This window comes from Epinephelus fuscoguttatus, linkage group LG17, assembly GCF_011397635.1.
Source record: "Epinephelus fuscoguttatus linkage group LG17, E.fuscoguttatus.final_Chr_v1".
NCBI classification, from domain to species: Eukaryota; Metazoa; Chordata; class Actinopteri; order Perciformes; family Serranidae; genus Epinephelus; species Epinephelus fuscoguttatus.
Genome location: NC_064768.1, coordinates 36,950,645 through 36,971,073, shown reverse-complemented (window position 1 = coordinate 36,971,073; position 20,429 = coordinate 36,950,645). Strand labels below are relative to the sequence as shown.

General features: G+C 39.8%; 1 protein-coding gene across 1 annotated transcript in view; it reads right to left on the bottom strand.

Moving 5' to 3' along the window:
- Positions 1-20,429, bottom strand: part of fam135b (family with sequence similarity 135 member B) — a 675,785-nt gene that overhangs the window by 647,504 nt on the left and 7,852 nt on the right. Inside the window, exons 2-3 of the mRNA XM_049602004.1 lie at positions 17,284-17,380; positions 9,226-9,305 (exon numbers count right to left, since the gene is read on the bottom strand). Of these exons, the coding sequence (XP_049457961.1) occupies positions 9,226-9,305; positions 17,284-17,360 (157 nt within the window). The 5' untranslated portion in view covers positions 17,361-17,380. The remainder of the gene's footprint in view (positions 1-9,225; positions 9,306-17,283; positions 17,381-20,429) is intronic.

Here is a 20,429-nt window from a genome sequence, read left to right as displayed (position 1 = left end):
CAAATATGGCACAAACATCCACTTGGACCAAATGAATGAATGATGAGAATTTGGAAGTCATATAGGTCAAAGGTCACTGTGACCTCACAAAACATGTTTCTGGCCATAACTCAAAAATTCATATGCTAATTATAACAAAACTTCACAAAAATGTCTTATACGATAAAATGATGAAGTGATGACATTTTATATCCAGCAGTTCAAAGGTCAACCTCACTGTGACATCATAATTTCCCCGTTAAAGGTTTTTTGGGGGAGTTTTTCCTTATCCATTGCGAGGGTCCAAAGGACAGAGGGATGTCGTATGCTGTAAAGCCCTGTGAGGCAAATTGTGATTTGTGATATTGGGCTTTATAAATTACATTGATTGATTGATTGATCATTTTCTGCAGTGACGCTATTATGGTCATTATTCAACGTCATATTTCAGGAACAGAAGGGGAGACATTTGGTCAAATACTGAATTGGTGAAACTGTGCTGGTTGTATGGATCTTCAGTGCTGTCATTTTGAAGATGTGTGTGAAGCATCCATGTTTAAGAATATATAGCATCTTCGCAGCAACATCCATATTTGACGAATTGTCAACTGTCGTGTCTACGCATGAATCTGGACAGATATGGATGTAAACTGTAACTGCAATTTGACTGGTTCACAGAATTCATTTATAAAATCATGAATATGTCATTTCTTCTCTCATAAATGAGATAGTATCACTTAAATGACTATGGAAGCTCATTTCTGCCAGTAAAAGCAAAAAATAAATCTAATTAGAAAATGGTAATAACAAAATAGCTGCCTGCCTTATCTTTATATTGCGGCATAAACATGGTCCTGATAATGATCCACAAACTGGGATTTTTTTTTTTTTTAAATAATTTGTGTCTTGGGCTGTTACCATAGAACTGAACCTAAACATCCTCTATGACATCATGTTGGTGATTGTACCCATGCATCTACCTGTTTTGTAACTAAAAAAGGAGCTCTAGCTCATACTTTGGCAGGACTCGTTCAAAAAAAGATGTGTTGCCCTTGATTCAGCACTTCTAGATACGTAGGTCAGCATTATAAGATAAGTTAAAAAAGGCACTTAAGTTCAAAAATATAAGATACCCATTCAAAACTGTGACTTCTTCTGTCAGCATTATGACACAATGAAATTAATTTAAAGCAATTCCAGTTGCTAGTAGCACTTCAACATATTTGGATGACTTAGTATCTTTGCAGGCTGATTTAATACATTTTTTCCTTTTCGTGGCAGAAACTGTTTCCACAAATGTCAGTTTACCTCATGTACCTGACACCAAAAGATTCCCAACACTATGAAAATATTTGATATGACTTCCACACCCTTCTTGTCCCTTGTAGGATATAAATATTATTAAAACACATTTCCGTGCTCCCGTTCACATTTACAGTCAGTTACATCAAAAGAAAAGCATCAAACCCACACAGCTCGGATGTCTTGGTGTACTGTAGTTCTTCTCACAGGTGTTGGGGTGTTATCACATCCTGCACATTAAAACCTGCTGAAAGGCCTGTAAGCTTTAGCCACAGTAAGTCTGGAAATAATGTGCTTACAGCCTCTGGTGTTCCACATCTGCTGTATGTGAGAGTGTGTGTGTCTGCTCGTCACTCCCTATCACTAAAACACAACACTCTTAACACAGAATTGCTCTTCATGATACTAATATGAGGGAGTATCTCAGGCTGTGCAGCAGGAGACACCTTAAACAACAATCCAATTCTCCCAGTTCACATTCTGACTTGAAAATCACCACGCTGTTGTGCGTGAATCACAGTCATTAAATGCTTCAGTTGAGTGTGTGGCACGATCCTTCTCACACAATTCATTTGTCTGAGGGGCACAGACAATTGAAATGTCAAGCATACACTTTCCCAGAGAACACAGTAAGGGATTATTTCCTGTGTCTGTGCTGCATTTGTGCTCAGGATCCCGCCTGTGAGGTGAACAGGCTTAATACATGACCTTGTGGAAGGAGCTGCAAAGGGGGAGGGGAGGGGAGGGCTGCAGCCTTCCTATTACAATATGGATATGGTGCCCACTGTATTGCAAACTGCTGCAGGGTCCCTATTTGACAAATGAACTATTGCCTAGCAAAATCTAGGATTGCAGTCAGTGGATTAGATTTAGGCTGCAGGGCTTTGGAGCAGCTTTGGAATATGTGACTCTGTTCATAGAGCTGAACAAACAGTGGAATATAAGAATGTAAAATCTGCATGCTACAGACTAGAGGAATATGGAACTAAATATTACATGTAGGAATGTAGTGGAAGATTAATCTTATTGAGCTGTAATTCATCCACTATGATGTGTGTACACCTTTAAGGAACACTTCAACATTTTTGGAAAGGCTTGTTTGCCTCCTTTCATGTGAGATTAGAAGATTAATGTCAAGATTCTGTTTGTGTGTTAAGTACAGACAGTGTGTTTAGCCTAGCTTAGCATAAAGACTGGAAGCATGGGAAGTACTCACAATATACTAAATCTAATTATTTAGACATTGAATTAAAACAAGCTTGCACGCTGTCTTTGTGAAGATTAATTAGCACAAGTTAACTTTATCGGTGGAGATTCTCAGTCATCCAGGTCATGGTAATCGTAAGTGCTAATATCATAGGCAACTCACATGACCCCTACGACTCTGCAAGGGTTCCCACCCACACAGGGATTATAGCCTGCAACTTCGTACCAGTCATTCAGAACTGAAGAAGCTTCTTGGATGAGATGCAAAACGTCTTCAAGAAACGAAATGAAAGTCCAGTTGCCTACGATATAGCACTTACGAAGTTAACTTTAGTTTGTCCTGTAGACTTTGACTTCACAGTTGAGTTCCGCCTCTTTTGTTCTGTCAACATCATGTTATGAACAAACATTTATATTATCGATTATTGACATTTGTGAATCAATGCCGAATCAGCCACGTCTGCATCACGATACATTTAAGGGTCAATTTTTTCCCCCACCCCTAGTTGGTAATAACATTATGTCACACAATGTATGTCACATGACATAGGTAATGTGATCTACGTCACTGGCGTTAAGTTGTTATTACGATAACTCCGTTAAGTTTTGGTTTCACATGAGAAACAAACAGTGGTCTCCTGGGTGAAAGTCAGGGCCCGTATTCACAAAGATTCTCAGTGTCCTCTCAGAGAGCTCCTAACTTAGCCTAAAAATTCCTAGCAAGGAATCTTAGCTTAAGAGTGATTCAGGAAGTTTCTGAGAGCAACTCTGAGCAAGGAGGGGACAGAAACGTTTATCTAAGTGAGGAAGTGTGGTTGACCCCGTTGCTAGGTAAGACGCAGTCTTCTAAAAGCTGTGATTGGTTGTTACAAAAAAAAAATGCGCTCCTAGTAATGAATGGACAGTGAAATCAACCGATCATAGAACTTAGACTGTAGGCTATTAAGAAATCTGTAATTGTGAAAATAATTTTATGTCATGATGATGAAACTCAGCAAAATTAAATTAATTGTTACACAGCTTCAAAATGTTTGAACGTACCTCATTCACATGCCGATTATAATAGCCTGTTGATCTGCTTATTGTTATGTTTACTCGCCATGCTGGTAATTTTACTACTTAATCTATTTCATATTAATGGTCGACACAGACTCAGCTGTCAGCAATTTCTGTGATTGCTGGCCTCCTTGTAAAAAGTGGTTTGATTTGGCAGAATGACCAAAACGATGAACAAAATGGAGAAAAAAAGAACGAGAAAGCCGAACTGGACAGAAGAGCAGTGCCTGCTGTTGGCACGGCTCGTGGAGGAGAACAGCGGAGTTTTAAGAGGGAAATTCGGTCCCGGGATCACGGCACAAGGGAAGAGGTAGACTTGGGAGCGCATTGCCCGACAAATCAATGCGTTGTTCCCTCTCCTTTTACCCACAAGTGATGAGTGTGAGAAGCGCCGGTACGTGCTGCAATCCAAAGTGAGCGTTATTGCGTGACTACGCTGGGTGGGAAAATTAAGTTAATCCCTGATGAGGTCATCCACAAACATTATCCCTGCATGATCAAACTGGTAGCGTCTTATTAAATCACTGTTGTTCAATATACAGAGAATATCTCTCCTTCCTCTCTGTCTTTCTGCCATCTTCTCTGTTTAAGACACTCTTAGGCTTCTTAAAAGTCCTCCTCCCTCCTCTTAACAGTTTTTCACCTTAGGAGCTCTCTTAAGGCCTAAGATGCTTTGTGAATAACTTTTATCTTACTAAGGGAAAATTCTAAGAAAAATCTTAGAATTCGAGGAATTCTCAACCAGATCTCTATTGCACACTCCAGTCCGCTAGGCTGGGAAGTACAAAATAGCACTTTTTCAAGGGCGGCGACGCTGGAAAAATAGGACAATAGCGTAAAGTTCCGCGGCACGGCACGTCGACGCGCGTCAAGCCGCCACCAGTGTGGGTTTGTAAATAGAAAATAATGGGGGCGGCTGTTTCGACGCGCGTCGTACGCCGCCAGTGTGTTTTGGCCTTTAGGATTCTTTGTGAATACAGGCCCAGGAGTTCGTTTGACCCATCTATCTCCCCTCCAGCTGCTTTGTACAGACTTTCTCGCCCTTTATACGACAGCAGTTGCCGGCAGCATCACAAACAGCTGCCAACCGGTGCATTTCATTCTGCCGCTAAGGGTGCCAACAAAAGAACAATATCTGGCTGACAATGACAAGCTAGTCAGAGCACAAAGAAAGCAAATAAGTGTACATTACAAAATATTTAATTCCTGAAGTGGTGCTTAGTTAAAGAGAATAAACATGACAAAGTGTAAATTATACATCTCCATACTGGATCTTTATTTGTGCTGCTGACTCATTCAGGGTCAGCTTCCTTGATAACAGGCTGGATAATTCTAAGAATGAGCTACAATTAAGAAAAAGAGTACATTATGTTAACTGAAGTTAATTTGTTTACACATACTGTACTGATGCAATGTACAGTAACATAACTATTTTACTGACGCCTCCTCCAGCTGGACAATGCTCTCCCTTGTTCCCTCACCTTACATCATGTAAAACTGCACCTCCAGATTTTAGCACCCTAAAAATAGACCACTGCCAGAGACTACTGAACTGTTATTTTTATCATTTTCACTGCAGTCTATTATTTTTTTGGTCATTTAGGATTTCTCTCCGTCCATGAATTAATGAGATAAAGGAAATTCCTGTTGGAGAAGACGCTCAGTATCACATGAATCACTGTCACAGACTGTGACACATCGCCTTCACAGTCAGCCATGTCCTTCCCGCCACACACACACACAAACACACACACATCGGCTCTGCTTAACTGTGAGAACTGACACATCATCTCCTTGGTGCCTTTTTACCTGAATCATAGAAAATACATTCCTAAAACTAAAATTCTGGCCTTTATATAACCTCATCCTGAGCCTGATACCTAAATGTCCTCACAATCCTAAATGTCCTCACAAGAACAGTGCACTGTCAGGCATTGGTTCTCACACGTTCAGCTAGATCAGACCATGCACACACACACACACACAAACACACACATAAGGCGCTCCAGTCATGACAAGCTAAAAATAGCCATTATTACTGCGAATCAGTATTGCCAGTGAAACGGCTTTCTGCATTGCCAGAGATCCAGATTTTAATGCTCAGGTAGGCTCAGAAACACTATGTCACAACCTATGCTAATATGCTAATACAAATAGAGGACAAGACATTTGAGGAATCTTTTATGATAGAAACCATCTGCGAGTAATTGTATTTAGAAATGAATGAATGCAAAATGCGCAGACCATGACACAAAATGTTGTTTTGATTTCCATTTACCATGCTGGTTTCATGTTTTGTTCCTGGTTATCTACAGTGTTTTAATTAAGAAACAAACCTTTGATGAGAGGGGCTTTTTACCTGTTCTATTGTGCTTTACGCCACACCGCAAAACATCCAGCTTTAAGCCTGTTTTGTCATATTCTTAAGTCTTAAATCCCTCATTATAAGACCAGAGAAGAATGTTCCTCCTGGAGCAAAGAATTTCTAATAGAGTTTTCTTTGTTTTACAAAGTGCAAATACCTCGAGACAGCACAGAAATAAAAAGGAAGCTCACCCAATATTTATAAATAAAAAAAAGAGAAGATTTTCTGCAGAGTGAGTCAGTCAAAGACAGCCAGATGTCTTGAATCACTGAGACAAGATAGAGCCTTAAAGTTCCCAGACACCACTCTCATTCTCTAATGTATAACTCTGACAGCTGGGACAATGGCAGGAACACGCCAGTGGAATTATTTACTTTACACAGCTAGTTGTTAAAAAGTCTATTTGGTTATTTTTATTCTGGGGTTTTCACCTACAATATGAATGAAAGATTCTGATACATTCTGAGGGAAATCCATCACACCTCAATAGGCAGATATTCAAGTATATAGTTTTATTTTCCTCTGTGGATTGCTCTATTTTAAGAAAAGCCTTACTCATGTCTCTAATTGAAGCTCGTTTGAATCCACAGATGTCAGATACACAGCCAAGACATGAAGAAAGGAACCTGTGAGACGACTACAAACCACAGAAGGTTGTTCACATCCACGATTCTGTAAAATTATGCTTACTAGTTCCAGGAAAGGAGCGGAATAAGAGCCCTCCCTGTGCTACCATGTACTTTGACACAGAACACAGTGATAGATTACTGTTTTCACACACACTTCAAAGACGAGCATGAACAACACAATGTGTGTAATTCAAACTGTGCTCACGAAACAATTCCCAGTGTCAAGTGAGATTTTCTCACACTCAGTCCCCTTTGGACACGGACCTCTGTGGATGAAACGCAAACTGTTCAAACATGATCTGAAGATCAAGCTAATGTCATCATTTGTCAATATTTGAGGCCAATTATGACATTTGATGAAAATTCAAATGTTGGCTGTCAGTGTTATAGTACAAATACTGCATGATGTAAAGTATTTAGATGATTTGTATAATTGAGTGACACTACAATGATAATAGAGAGTGTCTTTATTAGTACTAGTAGTAGTAAATGTGACTGTACTTCTCTGGTTTCAAATAAGAACTCATATTTTATTAAATATTACCACACTGGAAACTTCTCTGGAAAGCACAACACCTGTAAATTCTTTCAAGTAAAACTTACATGCATGTTTACATACATCTCTGACATATCATTCCTGTTGTTTTTATCCTTATTTACATATACTCAATTAAAATGGATAAATTACCAAACTGGTCTATAGTAACAGGCCCAGGGGCCCAACTGGCTGGGGGGTCCCCTAGACCAGAGTCTCAGTTTGAAGTGACAATTAACATTTCTTGTTGGAAAGCCAATCAAATTACATCAGAGATGATAAACAACCAAAAAGAGATGTGAAAGGAACCTAGTGAGACACAAAATGACCACAATGAGATGCAAAATGACTACAGAGAGCTAAAAAACAACCACAAAGAGAAACTACGGTCCCGTTTATACGACAATGATTTCAACTGAAAACGGTAAACTTTAGTTGCTATTGGCTGATCGTTTACACGACAGCAGAGTTTTGGGTGCCTGAAAACCAGAGTGGATTCCAGAGTGCAATTTTTTTTGGAAATGCCACCATCTTGCAATATGCAGTTCCTCTGAAAACGGAGACTTTTCGCACATGCGCATTACACTTCCAGTCACTAGGCATGCACCAGAAAGTCGACCATCACAACAACAATGGTGGACTCCCGAACTCTGCTTGTGCTGCTCAGCCTGTTGAATTTATCAACGCTTCCCCATCATAGTGTAGATTTACTGTATCAACTCCACCTCGTCGTCCATCCAGACAAACGTTTGTGTGGTTGCCATTTTGTTTGTTTATACATCGCTGCTCTGTAGAAGGAAGCGTAAGCGTCACACTGCCAACTACTGGCCTGGCATGTATACTGCAGCGTTTTTGGTCATTTTTGCGGATCCGTGTGCCTAAATGTCGTCTAAGCGCTCATTTATGCTCCATTTACGTACGAAAATGTATACGTCCATTTCAAACGATGTTACCGTCACTGCCCACATACTTACATGCGCCCTTTACATTGGCATGGATGTTAACCAATATGTCCACCAGGAGGCAGCCCAGAGTCAAAAGTTTATGACAACAACAAACTCAAAAACAAACATGGTGACTGTGGAGGAGATATTGATAATGTACCTCTTGCATAAAAGACAAAAACAGAAGCAGCTTTGTAGGAGGCGGTGGTCGGTGAGGCCGTTAAATACATCGCGACTGGAGGACGGAGAATTCTCTTCTCTAGTACTGCCGATGAGAGAAATTGAATTGTTATTTCTTCTTCATGTCTCACTAGAGCTACGTATTGGGTAGTGACAGCAACACTGCCCCCACGGTTGCCAGTGGTACTGCTCCTTTTGGCCCGTATCCGTAAGCTTTATGGAAACGTGCAGAAATACGGACGAAATGAACGCAGAGCACGGACAGAAGGCTCTGCCTGTATCCAGATCCGTATTTAACGTTGAGCATAAATGAGCCCTAAATGCGGAACTTTTTCAAAACTAAAATGAGAAACGATTCTGTTTTCAGTGGATCGTTTTCGTGCAAACATGGCCTAAACAACCAAATAAAAAATAGATCATAAAGAGATACAAAGTGACCACAGAGACAAAAAAACCCTATTTTGACAAATAGAAAAAAACAGTACTAAAAAGCAAACATCATGATACATAAAAGACCACAAAGAGAAACAAAACAAACATAAAAAGACACAAAATAACCACGAAAAGAATAAAAACTACAACAAATATACAAATGATGACCACAGTGAGACACGATTCAACCAGAAAGAGATGCAAAACAACCAAAATAAGAAACAAACAATCACAAAAAGACACAAAACAACCAAAAAGCGACAAAATACTACAATAAGGAAATGCCAAATAACCACCTGGGGGGGTGGGGACCTTTCTGTGCCCAGGGCCTTATTGTCTTACAGTCTGCCTAAGACTGAATATGAGTCACTGAACTTAAAATCCTGAGTCTCCACACATCACAACAGTTGGCATTTGCTGAAAACATGTACCAGCCCATGGGTTCAAAAACAGTGTGATTACAGAAAACCAATACAGCAGATTGGAAGCTTGTCTGCAGGCGAGCACGAGGATAGTGTTGTCAGACTGGTCTTGTTGATGTCTAAATCTATTACATGTGAGTGTGTGTGTGTGTGTGTTCTGTGGATGTCACAGTACCTGTATTGTCTTGTGTTGTCGCTATCAACCTGTGGGGCACTCGAGGTGAGACTTTGAGCCCTGCTCGTACCTGGTAGAACCTGAGGGAGAGGATACAGACAGAACAGTCACATTTATAACTGCACAAAATAAATGTACATACTGATGTCTCCAAACGGCCTGGGGGTGTCAGGAAAATACACAATATGAATAGTAAAATGTGCGTGCTGGTGTTCACCATCCTGTGGAGGTAAAAGACAGGGAAGGTAAAAAATAGCTTGAATCCAGTTCTCTATAACCAAGGTATTTACACTCAGTGCTATTTCACAGATATTTTTAATTTTCAGGCTTTGATTTTACAGAGCCACATGCTGTGGGTGGACTTGTTCATGGACAACAAGAATTTAATATGTGGCAGAGGGCCATACTCAGGGTCAGATGCCTGCCTTGGAATTTTTTTCACTATATTCAAAAGTAGTATTTCTTCAAGTGTTGAAAATGTAAACCAGTATCCTGCTGCATGCACCAGGGCTACTTGTTTCAGATATGCTTTTGAAGTGGCACATGCTGTTCCAAAATGAGAGGACCTATGCCTCAGCGAAAAACCTATTTGCTGATGAGGACAGATGCAATCAAGTCATATCTAGATGGAATACAGGAAACTGTTTGAGCATCGACAAGACGGGTTTTATGTAAAAAAAAAAAAAAAAATGACAAGTGTTGCTTTTAAGCTTTCAAGAAGTGCTTTTCGTGACATGGACGAGAAGCTCACAGTGTCATGTTAAACAAAATCAGCCATGAATTGTACAAATGTAGCTAAATTATTAAAGGATAACGGGCAAATGGTTATCAATAATGAAAAAGACATAACAATGTACCTCTATTCAAAGGCTGTAAACTATACTGTACGTGGGATCAGATGAGCACTGGTGCTAGATTTCTACAGTGCCGGCACACATTAAGGGTAAAATGAAAATGTATTGATCCCAGGGAATGAGATTATTACAGCTACGAGAGTAATTTTATTCATAAGAAAGAAAGGAGAATATTAGCAGAGGGCTATAAAATGGAAAACAGAATATAACAGCCTCACTGACTTAAACAAGGATTATTTACACGACATTCCAGACTATAGGCGGCGATGGAAAACATGTCTTTTTAAAAGGTCACTCTGACAGTTTAAGTCAAAGCAGCTTTGGGTAAAAGCACATCTCAGCTCTCCGGGGACACATTGGCAATCTGAGAGACCAGAGCGTGCCTGTGAACACAGTCATCACATCAGTGTGTTTGTGACAGCGCTCCTAAAGATGGAGGCTTGACGGAGAGGAGCACGGGGAAGGTTCTGAAAGGTTGATAAATAAATAAGGGATGTTTACGGAATGAATTAGGTCAACTCAGTGGGCAGTAAGTGGTCAGAAACCACTATAAACAGATTTATAGACTCAATACTAAATGTTTAATTCTCAATAAATGACATTAATATTTACTTTTACCTTTGAAATATTTCTTGGTATAGATGATGGAGGACAATGGTGCTCATCAGTACTTTACATTTTGTTTGCACAGTAGTACATCAGACAGATAGTCTCGTAAAACAATCACGTTCCTCCTCCTCCTTGTAGTGCTTCCAAGGACATTTCCCAGAATCTACCGCAGCTAAAGAAAAACAACCAATCAGAGCTGAGGAGTCTCTAACGCAGCTGTCAATCATGCCAGTCACAAACATATTTTAATGAACTGTTCAACCGTAAAAAGGGAAAGAAGATGCTGCAGCCTGTGGGCGGTACTTGACAAGTTCTGAGGGGAGGTCAACGAAGGCGTGTTGGAGGACTAACAGTGTGTTCACACCGGGCGCGAGTAAAATATTCGCTTCGCTCTACTTGCGCGAGTTTGACCACTGGAATATTTGTTTTTACTCACGACATTCACGCGAGTCATTCGCGCGAGTAACAGTGTGTTCACACTGCTAGTAAATCAGACAAGTATGCCGACCGGAAAGCAAGCTACATCGGTTGTGCTAACTGGGGCTAATGCTAGTGCTAACTTTGTTGATAGAAACGTACAGCCGATAGTTGGAATCAATTTTCAAAACTTACCAGGCAGACCGACCTCCTCTCTCACTTTCCTCCATGCCAGGTCTTTCTTGGTCTGAAGCTTATAATTTGGAGACGTAACGTCATAAAGCTCAGGGTGGCCACAAACGGCTATTATTAGCTTGTCCTCCATTTTCGGAACAACGCGGGGCAGTTGTTGACCATTGAGGTCCATCCAGATGTGGCAGAGAAGTGTGTGAAGGCTACCTGCGTTCTCCATAACCCAGACACCTGCAGTGAGGGCGAGCATCCCAGTCGCCGTCGGTGAAGTGGAGCCTGCATTGAATATTAGCACCAAAATAAATATCCATCTGTCTCTGGTGAGTTTTTTGCGTGTGAAAATCAATAAATATTCACTGTATCCGGCAGGTCACATGTCGTCTGAATGAATGTTGTTTACTACAACGGCAGCAGCACATCAGTGATGTCAGTGACGTCAGTGACGACAGGAAAATCTCAACGCTGATAGGCTGCCCCAAATCAGCATCAAGTGAATATTTCGCTCGAGTTCAGTATTTTGAACTTGCGCGAAGAGGCAAATGATGCGAATGACGCGAATTTCACGTGTTTGCTCCATTCGCGTCATTTGCATTGCGCCATTCGCATCATTCGCGCCACCAGAACAAATCAGTGTCTATTTGCATCTTTACATTGACTTTGTATGTAATCTTATCGCGTGAAAAATTCACCTCACGCCCGGTGTGAACACACTGTAATGAAACACAACCTTTCTCATTTTACAGCTAAACAGTACACTAAAATATGTGTCTTAAACCATTGTGGGTGAGAAATAGGCAGTGCAGTAACACTATGTTAATTCATATTGATTAGCCCTGCCTAGTTTGACAGGTGGCTCTGATTGGTTGTTTTCATTTTGTCATGCTGGAGGGAGTAAATAAGGAAATAGTATAAAGACCAAAAGTCTGTGTGATGAGGCAGGTTGGGGTGTCGATGGGTCTAACAAATAGAACGGTTCCTATGATATCCTAAGTTTCAGCAAGTAAAGTTACTGGGGTCTGTTTCAGGAAAAGAAACATGGCGAGGACGTACCTTAAAATGACTCAAAGTGCACACAGCTCCGAACACAGGTCTCAAGGGGAACGTCTGCATTTTTGTGATCCTATTACTACTATTTCCTTGTTTACTCCAGTCAGGGCATTGGTCATGTGATGGCAGGCTTTCAAAATATGTGAAATATGTATGGATTTGGGTGCATTACTTTTCGTGGGAAAACGTACAAACAGTTGGTGAGAACAGTCGGAACAAACACAGGAGACCAGTGTTTGGAACCATGTGAAATCAAGTGAACCTGTAAGTATTTTACAGTACTCCTTTCATGCATGAATTGTTACCACCTCAGTCAAGATTTTTTTTTTCTCAAGTGTTTTTATTCCTCTTTAGGCATGAAAAAAAGTTATGAAGTTTATTTTTCTAAAGTAACTTTCAAGGAGTGTTTCACATGTCCACTCGGATGGACAGAATGTGTTTAAGTTTTAGACAAAAGAATAAACCAATTTAAAAATCAAATATATCATGTAAAGCTTTAAACATTTTTAATGCTGTTTAACTAGTGTGTTCACATCTTTAAAAAATAATGATAATACTTTCAATGCCATGCAAACACATTGAACTTTGCTCCTGACTCCTCAGCCTCTCCCCTCTGTCTTTCAACTCCTTCCTCTTCACTCCTCAGCCCCACCCACCTCCTCCTGTTACAATAAACTGTTCATTACCTTCTAATAACATAAAGAAATTAATTTACAGACAAGAAAGTCACTGCAGATTAAGTATTTTCAAGAACAATAAAGTTGCAGTACTCAGTTAATTGTAGTTGAAATATAGCCAGTGCTGCATGATGTCTGGTTTAGTGGACAGATTATTATTGCAATTTTCTCAAAACATATAATTAATATTTGTAGAATTTAACAACTATATTGCTCCGTAGATGTTACCAGACACTGACAACACCTGGCCAAAGGGTGGCAGCGTATGGCATGACGCACTAGGGTCCACTGTGGTGACGTAAATGCGTGTATAGCATCAAAACCCATAGAAAATGGCTTTTAAATAGCTGTCCACTGTAGTGACCACTATATGTGAAAGGGGCACATTGTCACCATGTTTCTTTTCCTAAACCTGACCTACATAGCTTTACGTTAAATACATAAGTTTAGGTTAAGGACGTAACGCCATTTGTCAGGTGCTTATTCATGAAATATCATAGGAACCATTATATGAGGACATACTGCAGGGGAACTATCTCTCTCAGGTACTACTGTGTGGATATAGTGAAAGTTCTATCAAATACAACAAAAAGTTATTCTTATAAAAGTTACCACCTACAGCTTTAAGAAAATGCAGCTGGGTTTGTAATTCCAGCATCTGAAGCAATCTAAGACTCCATACGTGAAAACTAAAAGTTTCATGCTTATCGCCTTCTTTGAAATCAAATGTAGATTTAATCAGTATTTTCACTGCAATCAGCGAAACACCAGGCTCTTCAACGAGTACAGCTGCATGGTCCCCCACTCTGGTGCAGGGACTTGTATTGATTTCAGTAATTACACTGCTGTGTGGTGAGATGCACACGTCCTGGTAACTAAACTATTCTTATTCTGCAGCGCCTCGTCTTTACACTGGGATCCAATTCTTCTCAGTGTCAACATCGGATCTCTGCTGCTATCTGAAGCGATGTGGCAACCAGTAAAAACAAACATATTAGAGCACTCAGCTGGAGGGATTACCATGATAAAGCTTTAGCCCATCCCATTTGGAGAGGGAAAATCATTTTGATAAAGCTGCTGTTTGAGCCGGCCAGATGAGAGCTTTTAATCTTTGTGCAGACGCATCAGCAGGATAAATATGGATCTTTTTTATGGCAGAGAATATTATAAAAAACTCAACTGGGAAAGTAAATATTTGAACTCTTTTATTTACACCTCTTATTCTACTTATTGATACAGCCTATAATATTTCAATTTGTTGTTTCTATGTTGTAATATCACAGCAGCGGGGGCAGGGTCATTACAGATGGGCACTCCTTTTTACACGGTCATAGATTGGAGGTTTTTTTTGTTTTTCCAGATTTCGTTCCCACAGTAAAGGCTTCATGAGGAGGAAGTTAAACAGCGAGAGCAAATATGGAATCACAAATATTTTATCTTACACACCTGAGAGGAGGAGAGAAATGTATTCAGTGGAAAAGCAGGCTCTGTTCTTGAGCTGGTGTTGCTGTGGTGGTCAGAGGCTGCGTCAGTGAGGCTACGTGTTGAAAGTTTCCCTGCCAAGTTTAGACAAAACTTTATTTCCTCCCACCTCCATCTCTACTCCATCACTGCCTTTGGTAATATGTAGCAGCATCTTCTGGAGCCCTCGTGGCTCAACCAGCTCATCCACCTCTAGGGCTCCATCGGTTAATCCGGACTGGAGCAGTGAGCCATTACACACACAGGGTTGATTCTACATTTTAAAAATTACATTGATGGTGGCGGTAGTTTTACACGGTCAAGGAGTGACTCCCTTCCTTGAGTTTAAAGTGCACATGACTTTTAAACAAACAATAACCTTGACAGATCGAGCACTCCACATGGATCCTTTAAATAAACACACTATCAGATATTAAGTCTGCCTGAATGAGTTTCGACACAGTTGTCCAGATCTGATTTTCCCTCTTGAAACCCTCTCCGTCCCTCGGCTCAAGCCAGTTATCTGCAGCTCTGATAGAGACGCACACGCAACCACAAGCTGAGCGCAGTAATGCTGCCGCTGGAATAAGAACGTAATCACACTTTATAGCAGCTTTAATTCTACAATATCTGCACGAGTTCACCCCCTACCTATGAACCCTCCAATCATTCTTTTTCAGCCTGAAAAGCAGTAATGTTCCCGCTCAACAAAGAACCATAGCAATTAACCGGTCTGGCGGCGCCGTCAGATCTGATTTTGCAAATCATCAGAGAAATAGGGAGGTAAGCCTTCCTGATACTGGTCGGACTGTTATTTTATTAAATGCTTTTTTAGCTCATGAATTTGTTTGCAGTAGTTTAATATATTTGATGTTTATTTTAAATCAGCTTTGAGAGCTTTTTTGGGACAGGCTCTTATTCTATGTGTCTGTTCATCTACCTATGATATTTATATTGAAATCAATAAAATAAATGTTTTTCCAATTCAGAATATTCAAATATGTGATTTGATGGGATCTGTACTTAGCCAAAACTCCTTTAGAGACAAAGCAGAGATAGCAGCTCCTAAAATCCGCTGCTTACCTTTTAGTCGTTTAACTGGTGATTTTTTTCTCAATCAGGCTTGAATTTAGCTGCTGTCTCATTTACTTGTGTGGTACAAAAAACTGGATTACCAAGACCTGACTTCATACAAATTGATATCGTTCAATGTCAAGTAACAGCTAGGGAAAAATCTGTCAGTAAATTTAGCTGTAGCTAAAGCTAACGCTGACTATGTCTATCTATAATCTCAAGAGCTAGCTTCAAATGTATGCGACAGAGCATTAATGTAGCAGCAAACCACTTTTTGCCATGTAAAGATATAGTAATGCTGAATGGACCTGCACTTACAGAGTGCCTTTCTAGTTTTCTGACCACTCAATGCACTTTTTACTACGAGTCACATTCACTCAATAACACACACACTCACACACCGATGAAACAGCCATCAGGAGCAATTTGGGGTTCAGTATCTTGCTGAAGGACGCTTCAACATGTGGACTAGAGGAGCTGGGATTCGAACTGCTGATTCCAATCAGCCTCTACCTCCTGAGCCACAGGATTGCAGTGAGGTAATGGCGTCCCAAGGAGACTGGCACACTCATTACTGCTGCTTTGAAATGCGTTTATACATAGTGGCCACTGCTAATATTGGGACGGAGTCGTTACAGTAGCGGCTAGCACAGCTACAGCTAGCTCCATAGACTGTATATAAACATCATTCTTTTATCTTTATTACACTGCTTATGGCGAGCTCCGTCAGCATTACTACTGATGTTAAGCGCTGTTTATGCAGTTAGCACCGCTGGCTGCTAGCCACTGGGTGACCTCCATCTTTAAAACCCTGTCCAGACAACTTATACGCTCTGACTGATGCGAAGAGCAGCTTTTACTTGATGAAGCTGCCTGGTTGGCTGTCTCTCTGTGACAGAGTGCATGTGACAGTGACAGTTGCAGCTGCAGACTGAAAGCCTACATATTATTTTTACATAAGTCACACATGTCTGTGGCATAATATTTGTATATGATACGTCAGATGTCACAAAGCCTGATTCAGACCAATATGTACTATGTGCGTTTGGCCTTTCATGGGTTATCTGTGTTCTGAATGATAACACAGTGGTTTACAATTCAGCATGGATTGAACGCACAGACCACATGATACATTTACAGGCTTTTATGGCTTCGTTCTCAAACACATCTGTCAACATCCTCAGTTGTTGCAAAACTTTTTTCTTTTTTTCTTTTTTGAGATGGAGGGATGCAGTTCTTCAGAGTATCTGAGTCTTTGTCCAGCAGGACAACGGGTATATTTTCAATGCAATCTGTCATCAACACGCAATTACTCAATCGATACACACAAAGTCTTGGAAATGCAGGCATATAGTTGTCATAAGAAAATAAATTTGTGATGCCCTCCAGTCAAAAGTCATCATGTGTCTTTGTGATATAACAATAGTCAACTTAGGTGACCTTATGAATTTTTAGTCAAGAAAAATTAATTCATTAATTCATTCATTAAGAATAAAAAATAAATAGATAAAAATAAGTGAAAAAAAAAAGAATAAAAAAGTAAAACAAATAAAAAAAATAATTTACAAAACTGCAAATATTTAAAAAAAAAAAAAAAAAAAACAGCAAATATTAAACTGTGTGGATCCATCAACATGAATATGTTCTGTGAGTTTCCTGAGTTGTCGGTTGCAAAGCCAAATATTAACAAATATCACAGATGATCTGTGCAAAGGTTAATTACTCACCCCCTTTGAAAGAGATCCACATTGTGAAACTTGTGCAACTCTACAGAAAACTCCAGTGTTCCCTGTACTTCAGACATGATATAATCCCACTCATCACCTGTCAAAAGAGAAGAAACACAGTAAATATAATATGTCAAACAAATATGCACAGTAGAGATAAGACAAACGATGACTTCTAAAACTAGCTTGTGTTATTTCCTGTGTGCTGAGGTGATGTGACTGTCATAGTCCAGCGTGGAGAACTCTACAGGCCCAACATACATCCTGTGAATAGATCGTAGCTGTCACCATGACCATTCAGGTTAATGTTGATGTGAGCACCGCCCTGTGATTGAATTATTTCCCAGTAAAAACATGTGCAGCTGCTCTCTTTGTTGAATCTGTCTTAATAAGGGATGCTGTGAGCTGATTTGAGTTCAGCCTCTATTATTGTCAATGTCAGCCCTGTGGTACGTTGCTATTATTACCTGTATAATTGGTAGGATTAGATCTATGTGCTCAATAGGTCTGTGTTACTATATTGCCCTTTAATTAAATATCAAATACCTGCAAAACTGGTGATTATCGTCTTTGTACATTTAAATAATAATTTTATGATTTCTTGATTTTCTAAAAGCAGCTGCAGAGAATGAAATTCTGAGAAAAAAAATCTTCCTATCCTGTCTGACATTTTGGAAATGTAAGTTTAATGTCTCAAACACATTTAGCAGCACTAGATGTCATTTACACAAAAAAAGTGGAGAATTTCTACTCTAAATGCACTCATAAACCATCAGCCAAAAGCATGTTTTAACTAGAAAAGCACTCAGAGAGTGCAGACTTCCGCCAAGTAGGTGATATTCCCTCCCCCTCTGCATCAGATTTTGCAGCCTGCATCACAATTAGGTTATTTGCGTCACTATCATTATTAGGTTATTATGCCTTCACCATAGAGACACTGTGGTGTATTTAGTTTGTTTGATTTTGTACCAACGCAGAATATAATATGTGTTTTTGTATTTTTCACTTTCTTTTTTTCCAACACAGAACATTAAGTTCAACTTCAGAAATTGGAATTGCTGCTGAGGCTGTCAGACGATAGACTTTATTTGTTATTTTATCCACTTTGCTTCAACAGACCACCACCAAAATTTTTCCTTGTTCTTCCTTCCTTGTTCCTTGTCCCAGTATCCACCTTTCCTGAAAATTTCATCAAAATCCATTCATAACTTTTTGAGTTATTTTGCAGACAAACAGACCAACGCCAGTGAAGACACAACCTCTTTGGCGGAGGTAATTAATATATTTTATTAGGTGTTTTTGCTGTCCATTCCAATAGACAAAGAATCCTAACACAGAATCACCTGATAGTAAAAAAATGACCTTCAGTGGTCTTAACAGAACTTTTCTGCCAACAAAAAACACGAGTTAATTTACTGTATTTCTCATGAATGGGTAACTCGTATCAATGAATAAAGTGATGCTTTAAAACACACTGCATATATATTTTGTGCATATTTTGTCCTCACCAGTCAAAATATTATACATTTCTAAAGTATCTCCAGAAAACAGTTTGTCAAAAACGTCCTGAGATGAATATTCTGTGGACATATTTAATAAAAGATAGTGTAAGTTGATTATATCGTCAGCAAATTAAATCAGAGCAGCATTTCTCCTTTTCAGTTTCCAGTGACTCTGGGATCCAGCATCCATTTTGAAAAAACTGTAAAAGCTGTAAATCTTTTACATCATTATTATGTAGTTTGAAATAGGGTTTATAGACTGAAGCATGCCTTGGGCTTTCTCATTGACTCACGGTCAGCCATGCTTGTTAAAAAGGTGACGTGGCTTTACTGCAGTCCACTTTAGATGATGTGGAGCACTGTGATTAGCTCATAGACATCCAGTCAAATAAGTCTGTGCACTTGGGTGGAGTCAGATGACAGTAATCATAGATCTAGACATCCCAGAAAAGTTTTGTCCATTGGAATTGACGGGAGATCTGAATGGGTTAATGTCACAAATTATCCGATGTGCATAGAACATTTTGAGTTCCACAACAATCCTGTTTGAATGTGTTATGTGTCTGCACATGTTCAGTGATGGTCATTGCCTCAGCTCAATGAGACAGCTGCAGGGAAATAGGCTACTCAGTATACCTAAATGAGCCAGACCACAGAAAATGGATATCTCTGAAAGAACCTGTGATCACCATATCTCAGATGCGCTGAAGCTCAATTCACACCCATGTGAGCAGTGGGTAGTAGCAATTAGAGCTCAGTGAATGCCCAGCAAGTCCAAACATGAGCCGTTTAATTTTACTCTGAATCCAATAAAACCATTAGGAAGAAACACAGGCATGGACTTTATTCTCTGCAGCATTCAGAGGAAGTGCAGAAAAAGTTGAAATTGTAAAAACAAAAACAAAAAAAGAACAGAGCCACTAAACGTAAAGAGATGAAGCGCTGACACCGTTTACAGTACAGGCTCTCAAATAACCCCTCAGTGAATGCTTTGAAACACAATCCTTGCATGTGTGTATTTGGTGAGTGTTCCAGTAAGTGTTGTAAAAAATGACACGGACAGTCATCACCGGAGAGGAAGGTGCTCACACACGCTGTGAAACACCTTTCAGAAGTGCAACTATGCTTGTACATTACAACGACAAAGATCAATCTGGACAGGCTGGTTTTATTTCACCAGAGCTCAGACACTGGGTTTCTGGCTCATGATCAGTTTAACAGACATGGACATAAAGAAACTGCACTGTTCTTGTATTGTAATGTAAAGCTAGTTAGAGTATGGTTAGCAATCCTTCAATAATGACAGCAGTATAATTCAGACACCAAATGTACTCTTTACATGTAAAACAGTTTTGGCCCCACAAGAAGAATTAAACGATTAAAAGTTCAGTTTAGTCGATGTCCCCATGGTGTTGCATCACAGGAAAGAATACAGCTGGAACCACCCCACCCCCTCAGTATTGCCTGCTCAGTCCCAATAGTGCTAACTGTAGACCAAACTTCTATTTCTATTCTGAAGTTTTAAGCATAGCTTTGCCAGGAACCTGTTCCTGTTTATGTCCACACACTCTGCACAGTTTGATGCCAGACTTCTGGTTTCTTTTTCCAATGACTGTCGAGTTCCTCTATTCTTATTGACCTGTT